The 23902-nt window shown below is 26.6% G+C and overlaps 2 protein-coding genes across 6 annotated transcripts in view; one reads left to right on the top strand and one right to left on the bottom strand.

Annotated features, from left to right (window-relative positions):
* Positions 1–1072, bottom strand: part of LOC6048041 (oxysterol-binding protein-related protein 2) — a 65626-nt gene extending 64554 nt beyond the window's left edge. Inside the window, exon 1 of one of the 3 annotated variants that reach the window (XM_038260433.1) lies at positions 933–1072. The gene's annotated coding sequence lies outside the window, so the exon portion shown is untranslated. The remainder of the gene's footprint in view (positions 1–932) is intronic. The other 2 variants (XM_038260434.1, XM_038260435.1) reach the window with 2 other exon arrangements.
* Positions 1073–1359: 287 nt separating this feature from the next.
* On the top strand, positions 1360–13230 carry LOC6048044 (zinc finger protein 26). 3 transcript variants are annotated; one of them, XM_038260430.1, is made up of 3 exons: positions 1360–1466; positions 11186–11248; positions 11341–13230. In XM_038260430.1, the coding sequence occupies exon 3, from the start codon at positions 11383–11385 to the stop codon at positions 13159–13161; it is 1779 nt and encodes a 592-aa protein (XP_038116358.1). In that variant the 5' UTR covers positions 1360–1466; positions 11186–11248; positions 11341–11382; the 3' UTR covers positions 13162–13230. The 3 variants fall into 3 exon arrangements, with proteins under 3 accessions (XP_038116358.1, XP_038116357.1, XP_038116356.1); XM_038260428.1 differs by lacking the exon at positions 1360–1466 and adding an exon at positions 5848–6083; XM_038260429.1 differs by having other exon boundaries at positions 11186–13230.
* Positions 13231–23902: the final 10672 nt, after the last annotated feature.

Here is a 23902-nt window from a genome sequence, read left to right as displayed (position 1 = left end):
CTGCAAAATAATTTTGATTTTTTAAATTACACTAAAACATGTTCGCAACTGGACTGATAATTGAACATTTTCTTCAGTCGCCCGAAGAATAATCGCATCGACTTTCGCTGAATAAATAATGATTTAAGTAAAAAGGGAAAACGCTGGGTTTTCACCGGAATATTGTAGAACCTGCTTGGAATAGACCAGCAAAACTCATATAAGGCCATTTTCATAAAAAAGGACAAACTTCCTCGGCGATGGTTTTCAAATCTTCTGAACAAATGGACTCCATTTTAGTACGGAACTTTAAACGCAAATATGGACAGTTTATACGTCCGAAATAATTGATGGGAATACATTTTTAAATGTACAATTCTGTATTTTCTTTTTTTTAATAATAAATAACACCCACCCTGTCTCACTCATTCGCGGAAACCTTGGCAACCGCCAACTCCGTCAACGCAGGCGTTAACAAGCGTGAATGTAAACAATGGAGCACTCGCACTCACAGTCACACTCACTCGCTGCCACCCAACATGGGTTCAATCACTCAAGACCGACTGCCACCCCCAACCACCCACCCATTCAGTAAGCGTTAAGCGTAGAGGCTCAACAGCATGTTCGTTCTAGTGGAGTTAATTCGTGAGTTCTGCAAAATGAGAGCGGATGCGATGGAGATGAACACTCCTCGAGGATGAGTGTGTTGTGGGTGGTGTATGAGTGAGTGACGGATATGCTGTGGTGTAGTGGCGGATGACGACAACGGCGACGATTATGTGAAGTAGTGAGGTGATATGCTCTGCGACAGAAGAAAACGAAGAAAAACTGTGGAAAAACTTGTGCGATGCGACTGCGGAAAGGCCATGAAAATGTTTCAAACTTGACACACTATTGATTTTTCACTGCCAATGCACTATTTCAAACATGTATTATGCTTTTCTTCTAATCACCTTGTTGGAAATCATTTTGAGTGTTTTTCTCGAAAATTCTCAAAACCCACAAACTTATTAGCATAAATTTTTCAATCACTTCAAATACACTGTTTTTTTCGTTTGGCTTCTTTTCAACTCGTCCATAACTATCAATGTAAAACAAATTTCCCACCAATTCACACTACGATTTTCACTAGAAAAATTCACGAGATCAAAAATAGTCCACCCACAACACAGGAAAATCCTCTCTCTTTTCTAGTTCAAGGATCAAGTTCAAGCCTCGAAGAAAACCACAAACCAACACCTCGAGCTGCAAAAACGCGACTGCCTACTGCGATGGAGTGAAGAGGGAAAACCGATTTGCCCATTTTCACAGAACAGGAACGGTGTCCAACCACCCACCCACGCATACACTCTTCAAAGGGAAAGCCCCACAGCGATACCACTCACACACGCGTTTGCTGTATTATAGGTTAAAATGTTTGCCATTACCCACTCATGGGGAAGAGGACCCAACAGCACGGGGAGCGATTCTGAGGCTAACAAAATGAGGTTAATTAATGTGAACATAAATGAATCATAAAAATCTATTAATGACATAAGTTGTACACCTTCTTCTTGTATTATTTTTTAAGTTTCAACAAACTAAATTTTTAATTTTCCCTTTTTGAGATGTTTTTAGAACCACCTTGACGTCCTCACAAATATTCTCAAAAAATCAAGAAGCAAAAGAAAATTGTCTCAAATCTGAGTTGGGGAAATATACCCTTTCTAATCAAACACCTATCTTCATCATATGGAGAGTTTGATGCTCGATTAAAGCTCCAAAAATACTATTTAGGCTATAAATATACCAGCAACAGCACCGCTTCGAGTAAGCACGCAAATCTAATGCACTTTTGATCATAATTTCTATTTTGACCATTTCTCATCATTTTGTTGGCACATACATCCACACGCAAGATGAGAGCATAACTTAACTGCTCAACGAAAGTAACCCTCAATATCTTTTCACTTGCGCTAACGTTTTCAAGGCCCTAAAGATATGAAATTGCTTCCAACTACCGGCAACATGCTCTTTTGCACATTAGTTGGTCACTCACTTGAAAAATAATCCCGAAACATGTAAATAATTAGCAAGCGCCATCAAAAAAACCAAACGCGCCAAGTCTTTTGACAATTGAATTTTGACGACCCATTCCAGTCGAAGGCTGAAGAAAACCGAGCGCAAAGCGAAGGCAAACAAAAAACAAAGGGTGGCCACCAACACCACCAGCAGCGCCTGTTGGAGTGAGCCAGTGATGCCAGGAAATATTCTCTATAAATGCTACTTTTCGTGAGTTTTCGCTTAAAATTTTATCAATTTTGGCAGCACTAAGCAGAACTAAAAGAGCGCTGGAAGAAAAAAGAACAAAGCTGAAAATAGGAAAAAAGGCGTGGCCCAATGCATTCTCGACTGATAAGAATACATTTGGGATATTTTTTTAAGTGACTTTAAAAGGAATATAATACAGTCGACTCTCTGGTTGTCAATATCCAAGGGACCGCTGAGGAAGAAAATCATCAGTTTACAGAAAGATGCAAAATGAAGACTCGATTGAATTTTTTTTCTTGATACCCAGCTAGGGGAGAGAATCATGGCAACGTCCAGCAAACAAAAACAAACTTATGTAAAACACCCTTAAAAGCTTCGTTTCGCGAAGAAAAATGTCTATGCAAGCCATGAAAAAGTGAAATTTTTGACAACCGGAAGAGATTTTTAAAGCAAACAGAATCCAAGGGACCGTCGAGGAAGAGATCCTTCAAGCAAGAGAAAATATCGAGGAATGAAGAGAATTGGAGTATGCAGATTGAAGGGACTGAAGAATTCATCGATAGATGGAGCAATATTGATATCGAGAAGATCGACAGCCAGAGAATCGACTGTAGCTTTAAGTAACAGTGGAAACAAACAGAAATGTTCACAAAAAGTTGCTCTACTCGTTGGTGTACTTGGTTTTAGTAAACTTCAAGGAACACTTCAGATTATCCAGCATCATTCAAACACGACCGCTTATTAGGCTTAAAATGGGCATATTTCTCCTATAGTAAACTGAGTTAAATCAATTTTTCATACATTCGCAAACAAAAATAAAACTTTATTTTAAATTTCAAGCCAAATTTTCAAATTTTGAACAAAAAGTAATACCAAATGCTTTTAACATTATTACAGTTATGTTTTTGTCACAAATTTGAAAAATTAATTAATGAACATTTTATCTTAAAGTTTTTTTTATCTTTTTCTGATCTTTGAGACTAAAGAATCATTTTTATAAGATAGAAAATGCATCAATAATCGATATTCAATGTATTCTTAAAAGTTCATAATAGATTTTTCGAGTATTTTCTATGAAACTTAAAATTTTTGGCTAAAATTTGCATTGGCCTAAGAGGTTGACGATTTAGTAAAGTCTGTATCATAAAAATTAATAAAATAATGCATTTTTCTTTTAACACGTACCTAGCTGAATTATTTTATTTTTTTTATCAAAGATTATAAAATGATTTTATAAAAAAATTAAAAAAAAAGTTTCATGATTCCAACTATGCTTTTTTTAGTTGGGCATTTCCATAACTTAAATAAGGCTGGTACAAATATTACAAAATCGGTCCAAAAAATCAGGGGACAAAAAAAACGAAGTTGACTTTATAGCTGTCGGCCACCATTGCTAGTACCAACCACTAGTGTCTTCCTTTTATCTACAAGGACTTCGCCGCCCTGAGCTCCTAAGTGTATGAAAGCAAGGCACGGAGCGACGGCGCCGAATACCCATATTTACACAAAGAATTTTAGAGCGCCCGCCGCGGGATTCAAACTAGCGACCTCTGGATTGTGAGTCCAGTGCGCGGTCCGATTGATCCACACGGGCGGGACAAAAACATTTTTTTTAAACTAAAAAAAATCAAAGGATATTCAAGTGCAATCAGTCGAAATCAATTTAAAATGTATCCCCCTATGTTTAAAACCATTTTTGAAAAGTTTGAGCTTATTGAAAAAAAATAAATTTTTGATGTGCAGTACCGTACAAAGTTTTTTTTGCTATTTTTTTTGCTTTTGTCAAACCTTACAAAAAACTAGATTTCCTCCTGATTTCTAGAACACAGTACTGGATGTTATAGACTTTGCTGAAAGAGCACACGATTTTGAATCAAACTGCATCAATAACTCAAAAGCGATGAAAATTCATATGGGACATTTATGCGATCAGGAGCAGTGAACTAGTCTAAAATGCATTTTTAAACATTTTTTTCATTAAATTGTTTAGACGTTAAAATTCACGAGAAACATTACAAAAGGTAAGAGAATTTATTATTCCTGTTTTTTATTGCACTTCAACTAATTTAAAAAAGAAAACTAAAGGCAAACATAGTACTGCAGCACATTCATTTCTGTAAAGACCATTCAATTTAAAATCCTTAATCTTGATGTGTCCTATTGTAAGCCATATCAGTCCAGACCCGATATTTTCTTTGTCTTTTTTTTATTGTCAAGACGACCAAAATGGCGAAGATAAAATACAGAAAAATGCTTTTAGTAATGTAACCCTCTACTGCCCAATTTTTTTTTGAAAATTTCTATTTTTCCCGTGTTCAGGAGGTCACTTTGAGCAACTGTTGTTCTACGAAAAACTTTACTTCTCTTGTTTTATGTTTTCATTGTTTTATTTTTGGTTTTTTAATATGTATTTATCTTGCTTAGTTTATGTTTGTTTTTGGTAATATTTGGCCTATTCTACCACTTCCTATCATTACATTTTGCCTGTCGATTAACGATTAAGCGATTAACTATTCAAATTTGAATAAAATGGGGTCGCAAAACTCGAATTTGATATTTAAAAAAATTAAAAACGAAAAAAAAGAATAAATTATCAGAAGTCCCATATAAACCTTCAGATATCGAAACTTTCGAGAATCGAAGCTTCGGATTATCGAGTCTGAACTGTTTAAGATTTTTTGTACGCTGTTTTATTTAATTTTTTTAAATAATGTTTGTTTATTTGGGGTTTTTCTGTCCCGCATTTATCAATTTTTAACAATGACATTTGAATTTTGACAGGTTTAAAATAAATATTTACGAATTCTCAGATATTTAACAAACATGTTTATCTTTCAAGCAATCTGTGAAGCATCATTATTTGTTTTATTTTGGATAAATTTCTTGAAATTTCTTTAAAATATCTTCAAAATCATACAATATCGCTCCGAAGGGCACTTAACATCACAAAAAAAAGGAAATGTTAATCAAGTCAAACAAAGCACAACTCCCTCTACCACTCATCAAGCATGGCGTCAATTCTCATGTCAACCACCCAGCTCTCTCACCTCTTTCAGGTGCGAGGACGCAACAGCTCCTCGAGCAGGCAGGCACCGATTATGGTTGTGGTGTGAGCTTTATAGTTTCCACTTATTCTGTTCTGTTTTTTCTCTCTTCACGTTTCAATGTCGGCTGGGCGGCCACGTGATGACGACGACGACGACGGAAACACCCTTCGGGACATGGATGATGACTGAGTGACGGACTGAGACACGAAAGATGCAACTGCAGCAGCATCAGTACGGTGGCATTTCCGGAAATTGTACATTTGCACTAGAATTTTCTGTGGAAATTGTGATGCAAACCAAATCGAACAGCCATGCGTCTCCATTTCTAGGTTGAAAAAAGCATGCGTCTCCATCACATATTAGTTATTTGCCATGCGTCTCCATTACACTTCTTTGATATAATTTATAAAATTTGTAAATTAATATTAACAATCTTAAAAAATCAATCAATCTTTTTTCAAACACAAAATTGCATTTTAATCTACCTAATTCAAGCTCCAAATGAACTCCACCTCTTCAGGAACTCACGAGAACCTAAAGGCACTCCCAAATTGCGTTCCACGAGTGTTGCTGTTTACAGCGTGAACCGGAATAACCCGTTGCTCCAATTACCTAGATTAATTTGCTAGTAAAAACGGGCAAATAAATGCGAACGAAGTCGTCCCTTTTCCGGCACAACTTGCCAGACCGCTGGCCACGATGGACAGCTGCCGCCTCTGCCTGGGGGACTTTTTGCAGCCACTTCCGGAGGACGCCTTCAGCATCCACAGCATGGAGGCCAAGCTGAGGACGGTGTTCACGTTCGAGGTGAGTGCGTTGTAGTGCAGTGTGCCGTGTCGGGTCCAACAAGTGTGAAACATGTGGTTGTTTTTGCAGTAGGTGAGCAAATCTTCCAAGAATGAGCTTTTTGTTCAGTTTTGTTGCTTTTTGCATCATTAATTTGTCCTTGTAAATTGTAATACAATTTTGCCAGCTGTCCTACCAGAATTGGGTTTTTTTTTTACCAATTTGGTGTTTTTTGCAAGGGTCAAATATCAAGTTTTTTTTTCATTAAAAAAGGCATATTTTCTGGAGAACCACCAAGAAATTTCCGAGATATCGCAACAAAAAAGTCACTCACACAGTCATTTGCCTCTCACCAGAAATCCTTTTACTCACAGAACAAGCATTTGACATTCTACCGAAATTTCGATCATCTGCGCCCTGACTGCTATCAAATGATTTCTTTCACTACGCAGCAGCGCACGAGTAATAAAAGAGAGAGGTTGAGAAAGAAAGAAATCAAGAGAGAGAGCAAATGCACGCGTCTCGAGCGTTTGTTTGAGTGCCGAGTTCGGTTTCCGTTCGTTTCAACTTTGTGTGCGTTCACTGACGGTCGCGTCGGCTATGACAAAAGTGTTTAATTTCGAGCGTATCATCCAGAATTTTCAAAAAGTGCCTATGTGGTTTATTAATTGACCCTATAGAATATATAACAAAATATACAGCAATTCCATTTGAAAAAAGCCTAAACCGAAAAAAAGTTCTCCGATCGTGCTCAACATTTTTCTGGGGGTTTCTTGGCCAAAATAATTAGACCCGTATTTTTTTTTTGTTTGGCCATTAGGGTGACCTACATCGTGCTAGAGTGATTCGAAAAATTTGCAATTTTCGTCATTTTTCGCAAAAACCGTTTTTTTTTCTTAGACGCAAAAGAAAAAAGTAAGAAGTTTCAAAAATCTAGCTTAACAATTGAAAAAGTCGTATGGAAACTTAAAATGGCGTTTTGACCGTATCTGGACCAAAGAGACTATATATCTGAAAATATTTTTATCGGATTCCTCGGAAAATTTCACATAACATATAAAAAAATTGGCGATATCGAACCGTACGATTCCGAGATACGATTACTTGAAAATTAAAACTGAGTTTTTCAACGCACCACGCGCAAAAATAGGAAAATGACGAAATCGGCAAAAATAAACTTTTTTGCGAATTTCAGCGATGACTTATACATGTTACGGTACCAAAAGCTGCGTATTTTAATAACGAAAATTTTGGTAACACTTTTTTTCGGTTTAGGCTCTTTTGAAATGGAATTGCTGTATAAATGTATTTTTGTTGTTCTTTTATTCTATACACAAATTGGATTCACAAATTTTCTAAACTTTGAATTACTTTTTAGATAAAAAAAAAAAACAAATTAATGACATTTATTTTTTTTAGAAAAGAACAGAACGGTTTGCAAAAGTTTCATTATTTTACATTGAAAATCGAACCATTAGCTTCCGAAGTTCCGAAGAGTTTAAAATTAACAAGAAGAATTTTTCATTTTTCACAACATTTTAGATGCAAGAGGTTGTTTTTCAGCAACCAGCAGTCCGATCAACAATTTCATCAAAAGAAAAAAAAAATAGAAAATTTTGTCAGCATTTGAAAAAAAAATTGCAGAATTATTAATCCTTCATAAAATATTTATAAATTGCAAAAAAAAACTGTAATTTTTCAAAAAATTACGCTTTGAAATGCCCATAAAGTCTATACAATAGAAAATATGGTTTTGTGTCTAATAATTACATTGGCTTTGTTTCTCAATATGTTGAATATTTTACAAAAAAAAATAATACAATTTTCCAAAATTTATATTTCCGGTACCGTAAACCGGGGTAATTTTGATAGGATTTCATTTTTTTTGGAATATTTTCCAACAGGTGAGGTTTTCTCAAGATTATTATTTTTAAAACATGTACTGGAGTAGGTTACAAAATCCGTGCACTTTTTTGGATTTTTTTTAATAGTGTTTAGAAAAATAGTCACGTTAAAAATTCTTAGTTTAAATTCCTTGGTGACTTTGATAGTCATAGTTTTTTTTTAAATTAAAATCATATTTACGATGTTCAAAGTTAATTTTTACATTAAATGTACCATCACTAAAGTAGCTGATATAGTTTTTAAGAAAAAAAAAACAATGTTTATATTTAGTTAACTAAGCTACATACAAATAAATTTTTGGTAAATTTGTTAAAAAGTCGGAATTTTGCTTGAAAATTGTTAAAACTAATTTTGTTTGAAAAATTATCGATTTATATTGCATTTTATACTGAATTCGAAGCACGAATCACAAGTTGTCACATTTTGCATGAAATTTGTTCAACTGAAATTTCCTTTAAATTATTAGTTTTTTTAATTGTGTTTCAAAAATTATTTTTTGCAATTCCGCTGTGAAACTGTCAACTTTTCCTGTCCTTCTGGAGAAACGAAACGGCCTACTTTTCCCTACCAAAAATAACTGAATGGTAAATGAATGCTTTTCAATAACAGTGCTGAAAAGTTCTACTTTTCAGCACTGAAATGAGTGCTGAAAAGTTGAACTTTTCAGCACTAGTATCGAAAAGTAACATTTTTCAATATTGTTTTGTTTTGAACGATGAATTTACTAAACACATGAATGTTTGACATAAAATCCCATTAAATAAGCGTTTTTCGGAATTGCAAAAAATGTTGTAAGCAACTCGTTGCAAAACTTAATTTTTTCAGCACTCGTCGTATTTATCCAACTCGGTAAACCTCGTTGGATAAATGTACAACTCGTGCTGAAAAAATCTTCTTTTTGCAACTTGTTGCATAAACTACTATATTATTCACAAACTTATTTAACCTTTTCCAAGTGGAAAATTGTCCAAAGAATCCGAAAATGCATTCCGTTTTCCAATTCAAAATCATGTTCATTGAGAAAATCATGACCCTTTGAGAAGCTTTCAATAATTGTACTTAATTGTACTCTTCTTTCTGTGGAAAAATCGCAAATCTATCAAAGTCACCCCGTTTTACAGCACCAGATTTTGCACCATTCTAAAATCTAGCGCAAAAAATCTTTACACTCAATCCTCGGTGGTTGGTCACTTTTTTAGTTTGACGAACTGTCACTTTTTGGCCGCGCTCACGCACACTATCAAAACGAACGTTCAGTAGTGTGTGTGTGAACTCCGTGTAAAAGGGGTGTCAAACTAAAAAATGACCCGGTTCGTTTGTGGTTGGTTGGTGTCAGTTGGTGTCAAACCATCGGGGTGTGAGAATATTAGTTCTCTAACACTAATATAAAAATACAAAATTAAAAAAGAGCGTATTTTCGGAATTCAACTTTATGTAATAAAACGTCAAATAAATAAATCAGGAATGTTGTTTTCCATGTACCTATCTGTTTCTGAAAAGTCCTAATCATAACCTACAACTTTTCCGAAGCCATCAAATCGATTAAAAAATCCCTTCCCAAGATACAGTTTTTCGAACATGCACAAGGAGACTTGTAAGGAAAAACTAATTATGCAAATGAATTCTTTTGACGTAAGGAACGCAAGGAAAAAGTTTCATCCAAATCAAAAAAAAAAAAAAAACTCAAAATCGCGGAAAAAATGCAAAATTATGGAGTGAGTCCATCGAAATGAGTTCCCAGACCATTTTGGTGTAGACGCATGGTGCTTTAGGGGAAATATATCCATTTTAAGCCTAGTAAGCGAACGTGTTTTAATGATGCTGGATAATCTGGAGTGTTCCTTGAAATTTACTAAAACCAAGTACACAAACGAGTAGAGCAACTTTTTGTGAACATTTCTGTTTATTTCCACTTCTACTTAAAGCTATTCTATTCCTTTTACAAGCATTTAAAAAAATAATTCCCAAATGTATTCTAATCAGTCGAGAATGCATTAGGCCACGCCTATTTTCCTATTTTCAGCTTAGTTCTTTTTTCTTCCAGCGCTGTTTTAGGTCTGCTTAGTGCTGCCAAAATTGATGAAATTTTGAGTGAAAACTCACGAACAGTAGCACTTATAGAGAATATTTCCTGGCATCACTGGCTCACTCCAACAGGCGCTGCTGGTGGTGTTGGTAGCCACTCTTTGTTCTTTATTTGCCTTCGCTTTGCGCTCGGTTTTCTTCAGCGTTCGATTGGAATGGGTCGTCAAAAGTCAATTGTCAAAAGACTTGGCGCGTTTGGTTTTTTGATGGCGCTTGCTAATTATTTACATGTTACGGGATTATTTTTCAAGTGAGTGACTAACTAATCGTCAAAAGAACATGTTGCCGGTAGTTGGAAGCAATTTTACATCTTTAGGGCTTTGAAATCGTTAGCGCAAGTGAAAAGATATTGAGGGCGACTTTCGTTAAACAGTTAACCTCTGATCTTGCGTGTGGTTGTGTGTGCCAACAAAATGATGAGAAATGGTCTCGCAAAAGAGAAATTATGATCAAAAGTGCATTAAATTTGATCTTTTTGGCCAGTAAATGGCATAAATTTGCGTGCTTACTTGAGGTGGTGCTGTTTCTGGTAAGTTTATAGCCTATCCAGGTTTTTAAGCGAAGATGGCGTTCGAAATGTCAAAATCGCGCAGTATAGCACCAACATTAGAAAAAAATGTGACTGTCATGCCATGGTACAATTTTTTCGTAATGTTGGTATCACCGCGTGATCTGACATTTCGGGCGTTCATCATTCGAACGCCATTTTCGTTTAAAAACCTGGTATAGTATTTTTAGAGCTTAAATCGAGCATCAAACTCTTCCTGTGACGAAGATATGTGTTTGATTAGAAAATGTATATTTCCCCTATATCCAATTAATGTTTCAAACTCCGATTTAAAAAAAAAAACTCATCCAGAATTCCAGAAGTCAGAATTTTGTATGACCAGTCTAAAATATTATATAGAGTATTATGCGAAATGGCTTCTTTTGAGATCAGGAATGGATAACATTTCATTTAAGCCAAAAAATATGAAGCAAAGTCGCTGAAGGACTAAGAAAAATATTTTCAATGAAAACTGCTGAGAAAATGGTATCACTTGATGAATTCTGTACCATTTTTTAATTGTATTTTCAGAGAACAACAAAAGTGATTTGTATGATAAATAACATCTTTCTAAATTTTCCTGCAGATTCCTTACAATAAACGCCTCTCCAAGTCCATCTGTCCGGATTGTGCCATCACCGTATCCAAGGTATTTGCTTGAACCTGTTTTTGTAACAAAAAAATATGTTTTTGCATCAAAAATTCCCGTATCTCTACAACTTTGCCACCACGGTGCACCAGAACCAGCAGCAGCTGCTGGACCAGATCGACGACGAGGACTCGATGCAAGCGGAACTGGGCGCCATCATAGAAAAGGCCGTCCGACGCTCCCCAAAGGAAAACTACAAACATCTGTTCCGTGCGATGAGCGAAGAAACGGCCAAGGTGCAAGATCCGGAGATATCGGTCAAGATCACGCGCAAGCAAAAGTCGAAAAGCGCGGCCATTCGATTCGAGCGGAACTTGATCAGCAGATATTTGGACATGGTTTGCGACCTCTGCCACGAGGATCAGTACACGTACCAGCGGCTGGAGACTCACTTCCGGCGACACCACGGACGTCGGGTGGCTTACGTGGTTTGCTGCGGCGAGAAGCTGTCCAGCGAGGGCAGGATTTCGGAACACTTGCAGAAGCACATGAATGCGATCAAGAGTCCGAAGGTTTCCGCCAAGGTCGGCACTTGGGAGCGGCGCGTGGAGTTGGCGTTTGGGTCGATGTTGAGTGACTTTAAACGGGATTTGGAGGGTTACGAACCGTTGCCGGATATGGCCGCGGCGTTGAAAGGGGACATTGAAGAGCAGAAAAAGATGTACGACGTTCAGGACTATCTGGTGCAGACGTACTTTACGCTGGACTGCGAGTTGTGTGGACTCAAGATAAGCAATTTGAACGATCGTCGGATGCACTTCCGGCAGAATCACCCGAGTGAGAAGTACTTTGTGTCGTGCTGTCGACAGCGGTTCTCGCCGAGGATCAGCATCATGAGACACTTGAATCGTCACTGGCGCCACGAGTCGGCCAGGGCCAAGGTCGTCAAACAGGTCAAAATGGAAACGGAAGCGGTGGAGAGTGCTCGGATGAAGCAGGACCAGGCGGTTTACGGACCGTTGATGAACGAGTTTCGTGAGGATCTCATCGAGGGAGGGTTCACACCACCGAAGAAGATTCCGGAAACGAAGACCGTCGAGCGGATGAAGCGACTTCATCAGATGCAAGATTACCTGATCGCAAAGCACACGCCGTTGAACTGTGAGCTGTGCGGAGCAGAGATCAGTACGTACACTGGTCGACAGAACCACTTCAAGATCGGACATCCCAAGGAAAAGTTTTACATTCAGTGCTGTGGTAAGACCATGTTTACCCGCCAGGGAGTCATCGTTCATCTGCTACGCCACCGGAAGGGTCTTCCTACGACGGTGGAACCATCCCCCACCATCCGACAAGTTCCGGAGAATTCCAAAGACGACGCCCTCATCGAAGCGTTCTACAAGATGGATTGCGAGCTGTGCGACTACACCGGATCCTCCTACCTGGACCTTCGGGTTCACTTCCAAAAAAGCCACCGAGAGGAAGGTTTCTTCATAACCTGCTGCAATCGACGGTTCAAAACAAAGTACCACATCGTGGAGCACATCAACAGCCACCGGAAGCCGCCGACCAAGTGTGACCACTGCGAGGCCACCTTCTTCAGCGAGCGATCCCGGTCGGTCGAGGAAATCTTCCACTGCGATCAGTGCGTCGAGTCGTTTCCCAGCCGGAACCTGCTGACGCTTCACGCCTACAAGCACGAGCTGGTCGCGTGCGAGATTTGCGGGGCCGAAATGAAGCGGTGCGCACTCCGGGTTCACCGGTTGAACGTGCACAAGCTGGACGAGGAAATTGTTTGCCACGTGTGCGCCCGGGTTTACCACTCGAAGTCGGTGTTCAACAAGCACTACCGGGAGGCTCATCTGGGCATTCGGAGGAAGAGCAAGCGGAAGAGCAAGGCTAAGAAGAAGCGACCGGCGCAGGAACCGGTGACCGGTGATGGGGGGACCGAGTGGCAGGTTGAGGAGGAGTAACGGGAGTGAAATCGCTTCTTGTTTGGTGCACGGATTTTCACCGAGTTTTTTGCGTTTTGCACACTTACACTTTGCGTTGAAAAATAAATAAAATTTCTTAAAAATATTTTGTTTTTCTTGGTAATTTTTTATATAGAGAGAGAGGAGAAAAGATTGCAATCAATTCTAAAAATTCAAAAAGATTAAAAAATTCTAAAAAATCTAAAAACTCTAAATTTTTTAAAAATTTTAAAAATTCTGAAAATTCTAGAAATTCTAAAATTTTTAAAAATTCTAAAAATTCTAAAACTTCTAAAAATTCGAAAAATTCTAGAAATTCTAAAAATTCTAAAAATTCTTAAAAAACATTAAAATTCTAAAATTTTTAAAAATTCTAAAAAAATTAAAAATTCTAAAAATTCTAGACAACTTAAAAATTCTAAAAATTTTAAAAATTTAAAAACTTTTTGTGCGACTGTACATTGGTTTTTCATTAAAATTTAAAATGTTTTCAAAGGAGTTCAAACATGCTGAATATGATTATAAACGCGGGAAAATGCATTTTAACTGGTTTTCAGTTGATTAAACATCAATTTTCATTAAAATTTTGAAGTTTTTCGAAAAAAAAATTTTGCGCCCCTTGATTATTCAGGTCAACTCTTAAGGGGGGTGGGGGCGGCGACATTTACTTTGAAAAATATTTGCATCGGCCTTAGAAATTTAAAAGAATCTAAAAGTTTTAAAAATTCAAAAAAATCTAAAAGTTCAAAAAAAATTTAAAAATTCTAAAAAAATGAAAATTTTTAAAAATTTTAAATTTTTTTAAAAATTTTAAAAATTTTTAAAAATTAAAAAGTTAAAAAAATGCTAAAAATTCTATAAGTTCTAAAAATTCCAAAAATTCTAAAAAATCCTACCAGTTCTATAAATTTTAAAAAAATTGAAATTCGAAAATTCTTTAAAATTAAAAAATTACATAAATTCTTAACATTAAAAAAAAAAATCTTAAAAAAATATATATATTTTTTTAATTTAGAAATTTTAAAAATTCAATTTTCTTTTAAATGTGGAAAATTTCAAAAATTCTAAAAACTGCTGTATTTATTTTTACAAATTCCTTAAATCAAACAATTAAAAAAGTGTCAGATAATTAAAAAACCATTAAATAAATTAAAAGATTCAATGACTCAAAAATTCTAAAATTCAAAGATCCTAAAATTTTAAAATTCTAAAATTCTAAAATTCAAAGATCCTAAAATTTTAAAATTCTAAAATTCTAAAATTCTAAAATTCTAAAATTCTAAAATTCTAAAATTCTAAAATTCTAAAATTCTAAAATTCTAAAATTCTAAAATTCTAAAATTTAAAATTCTAAAATTTAAAATTCTAAAATCTAAAATTCTAAAATTTAAAATCTAAAATTCTAAAATTCTAAAATTCTAAAATTCTAAAATTTAAAATTCTAAAATTTAAAATTCTAAAATTCTAAAATTCTAAAATTTAAATTCTAAAATTTAAAATTCTAAAATTCTAAAATTCTAAAATTCTAAAATTTAAAATTCTAAAATTCTAAAATTTAAAATTCTAAAATTTAAAATTTAAAATTTAAAATTCTAAAATTCTAAAATTCAAAAATTAAAATTCAAAATTTAAAATTCTAAAATTCTAAAATTTAAAATTCTAAAATTTTAAAATTCTAAAATTCTAAAATTTAAAATTCTAAAATTTAAAATTCTAAAATTTAAAATTTAAAATTCTAAAATTCTAAAATTTAAAATTCTAAAATTCTAAAATTTAAAATTTAAAATTCTAAAATTTAAAATTCTAAAATTCTAAAATTCTAAAATTCAAAATTCTAAAATTCTAAAATTCTAAAATTCTAAAATTAAAAAAAATTCTAAAAATCTAAAATTCTAAAATTTAAAATTTAAAATTTAAAATTCTAAAATTTAAAATTTAAAATTCTAAAATTCTAAAATTCTAAAATTTAAAATTTAAAATTCTAAAATTCTAAAATTTAAAATTTAAAATTTAAAATTTAAAATTCTAAAATTTAAAATTCTAAAATTCTAAAATTTAAAATTTAAAATTCTAAAATTCTAAAATTTAAAATTCTAAAATTCTAAAATTCTAAAATTTAAAATTTAAAATTTAAAATTCTAAAATTTAAAATTTAAAATTTAAAATTTAAAATTTAAAATTTAAAATTCTAAAATTCTAAAATTTAAAATTCTAAAATTCTAAAATTCTAAAATTCTAAAATTCTAAAATTTAAAATTTAAAATTCTAAAATTCTAAATTCTAAAATTCTAAAATTTAAAATTTAAAATTTAAAATTCTAAAATTCTAAAATTTAAAATTCTAAAATTCTAAAATTCTAAAATTCTAAAATTCTAAAATTTAAAATTCTAAAATTCTAAAATTCTAAAATTTAAAATTCTAAAATTTAAAATTTAAAATTTAAAATTTAAAATTTAAAATTTAAAATTCTAAAATTTAAAATTTAAAATTTAAAATTTAAAATTTAAAATTCTAAAATTCTAAAATTCTAAAATTCTAAAATTTAAAATTTAAAATTTAAAATTTAAAATTCTAAAATTCTAAAATTCTAAAATTCTAAAATTAAAATTCAAAATTCAAAATTCTAAAATTCTAAAATTCTAAAATTTAAAATTCTAAAATTCTAAAATTTAAAATTTAAAATTTAAAATTCTAAAATTCTAAAATTCTAAAATTCTAAAATTTAAAATTCTAAAATTCTAAAATTTAAAATTCTAAAATTTAAAATTCTAAAATTTAAAATTTAAAATTTAAAATTTAAAATTTAAAATTTAAAATTCTAAAATTTAAAATTTAAAATTTAAAATTTAAAATTTAAAATTTAAAATTTAAAATTTAAAATTTAAAATTCTAAAATTTAAAATTCTAAAATTCTAAAATTTAAAATTTAAAATTCTAAAATTCTAAAATCTAAAATTTAAAATTCTAAAATTTAAAATTTAAAATTTAAAATTTAAAATTCTAAAATTCTAAAATTCTAAAATTTAAAATTCTAAAATTTAAAATTTAAAATTCTAAAATCTAAAATTCTAAAATTCTAAAATTTAAAATTCTAAAATTCTAAAATTCTAAAATTTAAAATTTAAAATTTAAAATTCTAAAATTTAAAATTCTAAAATTTAAAATTTAAAATTTAAAATTTAAAATTTAAAATTCTAAAATTCTAAAATTTAAAATTTAAAATTTAAAATTCTAAAATTTAAAATTCTAAAATTTAAAATTTAAAATTCTAAAATTTAAAATTTAAAATTCTAAAATTCTAAAATTCTAAAATTTAAAATTCTAAAATTTAAAATTTAAAATTTAAAATTCTAAAATTTAAAATTTAAAATTCTAAAATTTAAAATTTAAAATTCTAAAATTCTAAAATTCTAAAATTCTAAAATTTAAAATTTAAAATTTAAAATTCTAAAATTTAAAATTCTAAAATTTAAAATTCTAAAATTTAAAATTCTAAAATTCTAAAATTTAAAATTCTAAAATTTAAAATTTAAAATTCTAAAATTTAAAATTCTAAAATTTAAAATTTAAAATTTAAAATTCTAAAATTTAAAATTCTAAAATTTAAAATTCTAAAATTTAAAATTTAAAATTCTAAAATTTAAAATTCTAAAATTTAAAATTTAAAATTTAAAATTCTAAAATTCTAAAATTTAAAATTTAAAATTCTAAAATTTAAAATTCTAAAATTTAAAATTTAAAATTCTAAAATTTAAAATTTAAAATTCTAAAATTTAAAATTTAAAATTTAAAATTTAAAATTTAAAATTTAAAATTTAAAATTTAAAATTTAAAATTCTAAAATTTAAAATTCTAAAATTCTAAAATTTAAAATTCTAAAATTCTAAAATTTAAAATTTAAAATTTAAAATTCTAAAATTCTAAAATTCTAAAATTTAAAATTCTAAAATTTAAAATTCTAAAATTTAAAATTTAAAATTCTAAAATTTAAAATTTAAAATTCTAAAATTCTAAAATTTAAAATTTAAAATTTAAAATTTAAAATTCTAAAATTTAAAATTCTAAAATTTAAAATTCTAAAATTTAAAATTTAAAATTTAAAATTCTAAAATTTAAAATTTAAAATTCTAAAATTTAAAATTTAAAATTTAAAATTTAAAATTCTAAAATTCTAAAATTTAAAATTCTAAAATTCTAAAATTTAAAATTCTAAAATTCTAAAATTTAAAATTTAAAATTTAAAATTTAAAATTCTAAAATTTAAAATTTAAAATTTAAAATTTAAAATTCTAAAATTCTAAAATTCTAAAATTTAAAATTTAAAATTTCTAAAATTCTAAAATTTAAAATTCTAAAATTCTAAAATTCTAAAATTTTAAAATTCTAAAATTTAAAATTCTAAAATTTAAAATTCTAAAATTTAAAATTTAAAATTCTAAAATAAAAAATTCTAAAATTTAAAATCTAAAATTTAAAATTCTAAAATTTAAAATTCTAAAATTCTAAAATTTAAAATTTAAAATTCTAAAATTTAAAATTTAAAATTCTAAAATTCTAAAATTCTAAAATTCTAAAATTCTAAAATTCTAAAATTCTAAAATTTAAAATTTAAAATTCTAAAATTTAAAATTCTAAAATTCTAAAATTCTAAAATTCTAAAATTTAAAATTTAAAATTTAAAATCTAAAATTTAAAATTCTAAAATTTAAAATTTAAAATTTAAAAATTCTAAAATTCTAAAATTTAAAATTTAAAATTCTAAAATTTAAAATTTAAAATTTAAAATTTAAAATTTAAAATTTAAAATTCTAAAATTTAAAATTTAAAATTCTAAAATTCTAAAATTTAAAATTTAAAATTTAAAATTTAAAATTTAAAATTCTAAAATTTAAAATTCTAAAATTCTAAAATTTAAAATTTAAAATTTAAAATTCTAAAATTTAAAATTTAAAATTCTAAAATTTAAAATTTTAAAATTCTAAAATTTAAAATTTAAAATTTAAAATTCTAAAATTTAAAATTCTAAAATTTAAAATTCTAAAATTTAAAATTCTAAAATTCTAAAATTCTAAAATTCTAAAATTTAAAATTCTAAAATTCTAAAATTTAAAATTCTAAAATTCTAAAATTCTAAAATTTAAAATTCTAAAATTTAAAATTCTAAAATTCTAAAATTTAAAATTCTAAAATTCTAAAATTCTAAAATTCTAAAATTTAAAATTCTAAAATTCTAAAATTCTAAAATTCTAAAATTCTAAAATTTAAAATTTAAAATTTAAAATTTAAAATTTTAAAATTTTAAAATTTTAAAATTTAAAATTCTAAAATTTAAAATTTAAAATTTAAAATTTTAAAATTTAAAATTCTAAAATTTAAAATTTAAAATTTCTAAAATTCTAAAATTTAAAATTTAAAATTTAAAATTCTAAAATTCTAAAATTTAAAATTCTAAAATTCTAAAATTTAAAATTTAAAATTCTAAAATTTAAAATTTAAAATTTAAAATTCTAAAATTTAAAATTTAAAATTCTAAAATTTAAAATTTAAAATTTAAAATTCTAAAATTTAAAATTTAAAATTTAAAATTCTAAAATTCTAAAATTCTAAAATTCTAAAATTTAAAATTTAAAATTTAAAATTTAAAATTCTAAAATTTAAAATTCTAAAATTTAAAATTTAAAATTTAAAATTTAAAATTTAAAATTTAAAATTTAAAATTTAAAATTTAAAATTTAAAATTCTAAAATTTAAAATTTAAAATTTAAAATTTAAAATTCTAAAATTTAAAATTTAAAATTTAAAATTCTAAAATTTAAAATTTAAAATTCTAAAATTTAAAATTTAAAATTCTAAAATTCTAAAATTTAAAATTTAAAATTTAAAATTCTAAAATTCTAAAATTCTAAAATTTAAAATTCTAAAATTCTAAAATTCTAAAATTCTAAAATTCTAAAATTCTAAAATTTAAAATTTAAAATTTAAAATTTAAAATTTAAAATTCTAAAATTTAAAATTTAAAATTTAAAATTCTAAAATTTAAAATTTAAAATTTAAAATTTAAAATTCTAAAATTTAAAATTTAAAATTCTAAAATTTAAAATTTAAAATTTAAAATTCTAAAATTTAAAATTCTAAAATTCTAAAATTTAAAATTCTAAAATTTAAAATTTAAAATTTAAAATTTAAAATTCTAAAATTTAAAATTTAAAATTCTAAAATTCTAAAATTCTAAAATTCTAAAATTTGAAATTTAAAATTTAAAATTTAAAATTTAAAATTTAAAATTCTAAAATTTAAAATTCTAAAATTCTAAAATTCTAAAATTTAAAATTTAAAATTCTAAAATTCTAAAATTTAAAATTTAAAATTCTAAAATTCTAAAATTCTAAAATTCTAAAATTCTAAAATTCTAAAATTCTAAAATTCTAAAATTCAAAAATTCAAAAATTCAAAAATTCAAAAATTCAAAAATTCAAAAATTCAAAAATTCAAAAATTCAAAATCTAATCTAATCTAATCTAATCAGACCCTAGCGCAGCCAATCTTTCGAAGGGATCCTGGAGAGTGCCTTAGGTTAGATGACGCCTAGCACTCTTCTTGTCATTTATTAACATTTGTAGTGTGCCATTGCATCGGAATGCATTGAAACATCACAAGCGTTAAAGCGGCCAGGCCTACTGCGTAAAGCCGTATCGCAGAGATGACTCGTATTTTAAAATTTAAAATTCTAAAATTCTAAAATTCTAAAATTTAAAATTTAAAATTCTAAAATTCTAAAATTTAAAATTCTAAAATTTAAAATTCTAAAATTCTAAAATTTAAAATTCTAAAATTCTAAAATTCTAAAATTCTAAAATTCTAAAATTTAAAATTCTAAAATTCTAAAATTCTAAAATTTAAAATTTAAAATTCTAAAATTTAAAATTCTAAAATTCTAAAATTTAAAATTTAAAATTTAAAATTCTAAAATTTAAAATTCTAAAATTTAAAATTCTAAAATTCTAAAATTCTAAAATTTAAAATTTAAAATTCTAAAATTTAAAATTTAAAATTTAAAATTTAAAATTCTAAAATTCTAAAATTTAAAATTCTAAAATTCTAAAATTTAAAATTTAAAATTTAAAATTTAAAATTTAAAATCTAAAATTCTAAAATTTAAAATTTAAAATTCTAAAATTCTAAAATTTAAAATTTAAAATTTAAAATTCTAAAATTCTAAAATTTAAAATTTAAAATTTAAAATTTAAAATTTAAAATTTAAAATTTAAAATTCTAAAATTTAAAATTTAAAATTCTAAAATTCTAAAATTTAAAATTTAAAATTTAAAATTCTAAAATTTAAAATTTAAAATTCTAAAATTTAAAATTCTAAAATTTAAAATTCTAAAATTCTAAAATTCTAAAATTTAAAATTTAAAATTTAAAATTTAAAATTCTAAAATTCTAAAATTTAAAATTTAAAATTTAAAATTTAAAATTCTAAAATTTAAAATTTAAAATTTAAAATTCTAAAATTTAAAATTTAAAATTCTAAAATTCTAAAATTTAAAATTCTAAAATTCTAAAATTCTAAAATTCTAAAATTTAAAATTCTAAAATTTAAAATTTAAAATTTAAAATTTAAAATTCTAAAATTTAAAATTCTAAAATTTAAAATTCTAAAATTCTAAAATTCTAAAATTCTAAAATTCTAAAATTCTAAAATTCTAAAATTCTAAAATTCTAAAATTTAAAATTCTAAAATTTAAAATTTAAAATTTAAAATTTAAAATTCTAAAATTCTAAAATTTAAAATTCTAAAATTTAAAATTTAAAATTCTAAAATTTAAAATTCTAAAATTTAAAATTCTAAAATTCTAAAATTCTAAAATTCTAAAATTCTAAAATTCTAAAATTCAAAATTAAAATTAAAATTCTAAAATTCTAAAATTTAAAATTTAAAATTTAAAATTTAAAATTCTAAAATTCTAAAATTTAAAATTCTAAAATTCTAAAATTCTAAAATTTAAAATTTAAAATTTAAAATTCTAAAATTTAAAATTTAAAATTTAAAATTCTAAAATTCTAAAATTCTAAAATTTAAAATTCTAAAATTTAAAATTTAAAATTTAAAATTCTAAAATTTAAAATTCTAAAATTCTAAAATTCTAAAATTCTAAAATTTAAAATTTAAAATTTTTTAAAATTTAAAATTCTAAAATTTAAAATTCTAAAATTCTAAAATTCTAAAATTCTAAAATTCTAAAATTCTAAAATTCTAAAATTCTAAAATTTAAAATTTTAAAATTTAAAATTTAAAATTCCAAAATTCTAAAATTCTAAAATTTAAAATTTAAAATTCTAAAATTTAAAATTCTAAAATTCTAAAATTTAAAATTCTAAAATTCTAAAATTTAAAATTTAAAATTCTAAAATTTAAAATTCTAAAATTTAAAATTTAAAATTTAAAATTCTAAAATTCTAAAATTTAAAATTCTAAAATTTAAAATTTAAAATTTAAAAAAATTTAAAATTTTAAAATTTTAAAATTCTAAAATTCTAAAATCTAAAATTTAAAATTTAAAATTTAAAATTTAAAATTTAAAATTCTAAAATTCTAAAATTTAAAATTCTAAAATTTAAAATTTAAAATTCTAAAATTCTAAAATTTAAAATTCTAAAATTCTAAAATTTAAAATTTAAAATTCTAAAATTCTAAAATTTAAAATTCTAAAATTCTAAAATTCTAAAATTTAAAATTTAAAATTCTGAAATTCTAAAATTCTAAAATTCTAAAATTCTAAAATTCTAAAATTTAAAATTCTAAAATTCTAAAATTTAAAATTCTAAAATTTAAAATTTAAAATTCTAAAATTCTAAAATTCTAAAATTCTAAAATTCTAAAATTCTAAAATTCTAAAATTCTAAAATTCTAAAATTCTAAAATTCTAAAATTCTAAAATTCTAAAATTTTAAAATTCTTTCAAAAATTCTAAAATCTAAAAATTCTAAAATTCTAAAAATTCTACAATTCTAAAATTCTAAAATTCTAAAATTATGAAATATACACAAATTCTACAATTTTCAAATTAAGAAAGTTAGAAATTTCTTAATTCCAAAAATTCTAAAACTTAAAAACTTTAAAATGTTGAAAATTAACCCGCCTGACATTCAACATTGCGAGTTTTGTTAAATTGTGTTTTATTTAGAGCGTCCAATTTCCCGGGGTTACAAAATTCCCGGGAAACGGGAAATTTTCAACAAATTTCCCGGGAAATCCCGGGAATTCCCGGGAAATTTGAAATTTAACGAAAATTATTCTAATCCTGTTTCTGATTAATCTTCTGCAACGAAATTGTATAGAACAACAACTTTAATGGTCTAAATGAGTGTGAGGATCAATTAATGGCTTGACTGCTTGTAAAAAATCATGCAACTTTGAGAAAATATATAAACTTTCTAATTTTGAAATCGTCCCAAATGAAAAAAAATATTATTAGTATTTTTGTTGAGAAGGATTTTTTAAAATCAATGTGTTTGGACAGTGAAAATCTATGCTCCACAACCATAAAATTGCTTTTAAATTTGTCTCAGTGACCATAAAGTTAAAATAAAAAATAAAAACAAAAAAATCAACATGTGAATAAATAAATAATCATTGAATTTAACTTAAAAATCTAATTTCTAGCACTTTTTAACCTGAAACACTATTTTTCAACTTGAAAATTTGATACGAAGTTGTTTTTAAATTGTTTTTCATGGTTTTATGATATTACTTTAGTTATATGGTATTCAGCCTAATAAATCAATTAGATTAAAATAATGTTGAGCATTTATAAGTGGTTGAAATACAACGATATTTTTTCATATATAACCCTCTTACGCCCTTGGTAGCTCACGTGTTTCATAAATTTATAAATTCAATCTGTAATTTCTCGAATACTTAGAAACAAATTCTTCTTACACAAACCTTTTTTAAAAATTTAATTATATCAGTTCAGTTTCCATCCAACATGTTCAAGATAAAAAAAAGTCAAACAAATCTCAATGTTGATCTTGGCGGAAGATGTAAATATCTTTTTTCAAATGATATAACAAAAAAACATTAAAAAGGTTGTCAAAAATAAAATAGTTTCTATTCATTCCATAACAGCGTAAGTTTTCTTGTCCAACATATAAGCAAACAATATTCCTAGTGGTGAATGCATCAGAAATAAATATTATCTGAATTAAATCTTGACATGAAATTTACAGACAAGCTGATTTGTTAAAATGAACAGTAGATGGAACTAAAAAATCAAATCTCCAATTATTATTTTTTGTATAATTTCAAAACATTGGTGCCAAAAAGGTAGGAAAATGTATACTTCTGCTTGTATTTCGGGAATTCCCGGGAAATTTACAAATTTCCCGGGAAACGGGAAATATTTTTTTCCGGGAAATCCCGGGAATTCCCGGGATTTTTTTTCCCGGGACGGGAAATTGGACGCTCTAGTTTTATTGTCTGGAAATTGGGTCCTTCAAATAAATTAAAATTATTGATATTGTTATTCACAATGATACATTTATTTTTCGAGTACAATGACCTTTTTTACGACCTCATTTTCCGGTGTACATAAAAATTGACATAAGACTTTAGGTGCCTATGTGCCCTTTTCAGATGTTTCTCCCGAAGCTGCACTCTCACACCAACGCAAACCCAAACAACGCTCACCTATCTTTCAGTTCCCACCTTGCCCCTTTCGACCGAGCAGTCGCAGCT

This window comes from Culex quinquefasciatus, chromosome 3 (genome assembly GCF_015732765.1).
Source record: "Culex quinquefasciatus strain JHB chromosome 3, VPISU_Cqui_1.0_pri_paternal, whole genome shotgun sequence".
NCBI classification, from domain to species: Eukaryota; Metazoa; Arthropoda; class Insecta; order Diptera; family Culicidae; genus Culex; species Culex quinquefasciatus.
This window is presented reverse-complemented; position numbering and strand designations above follow the sequence as displayed.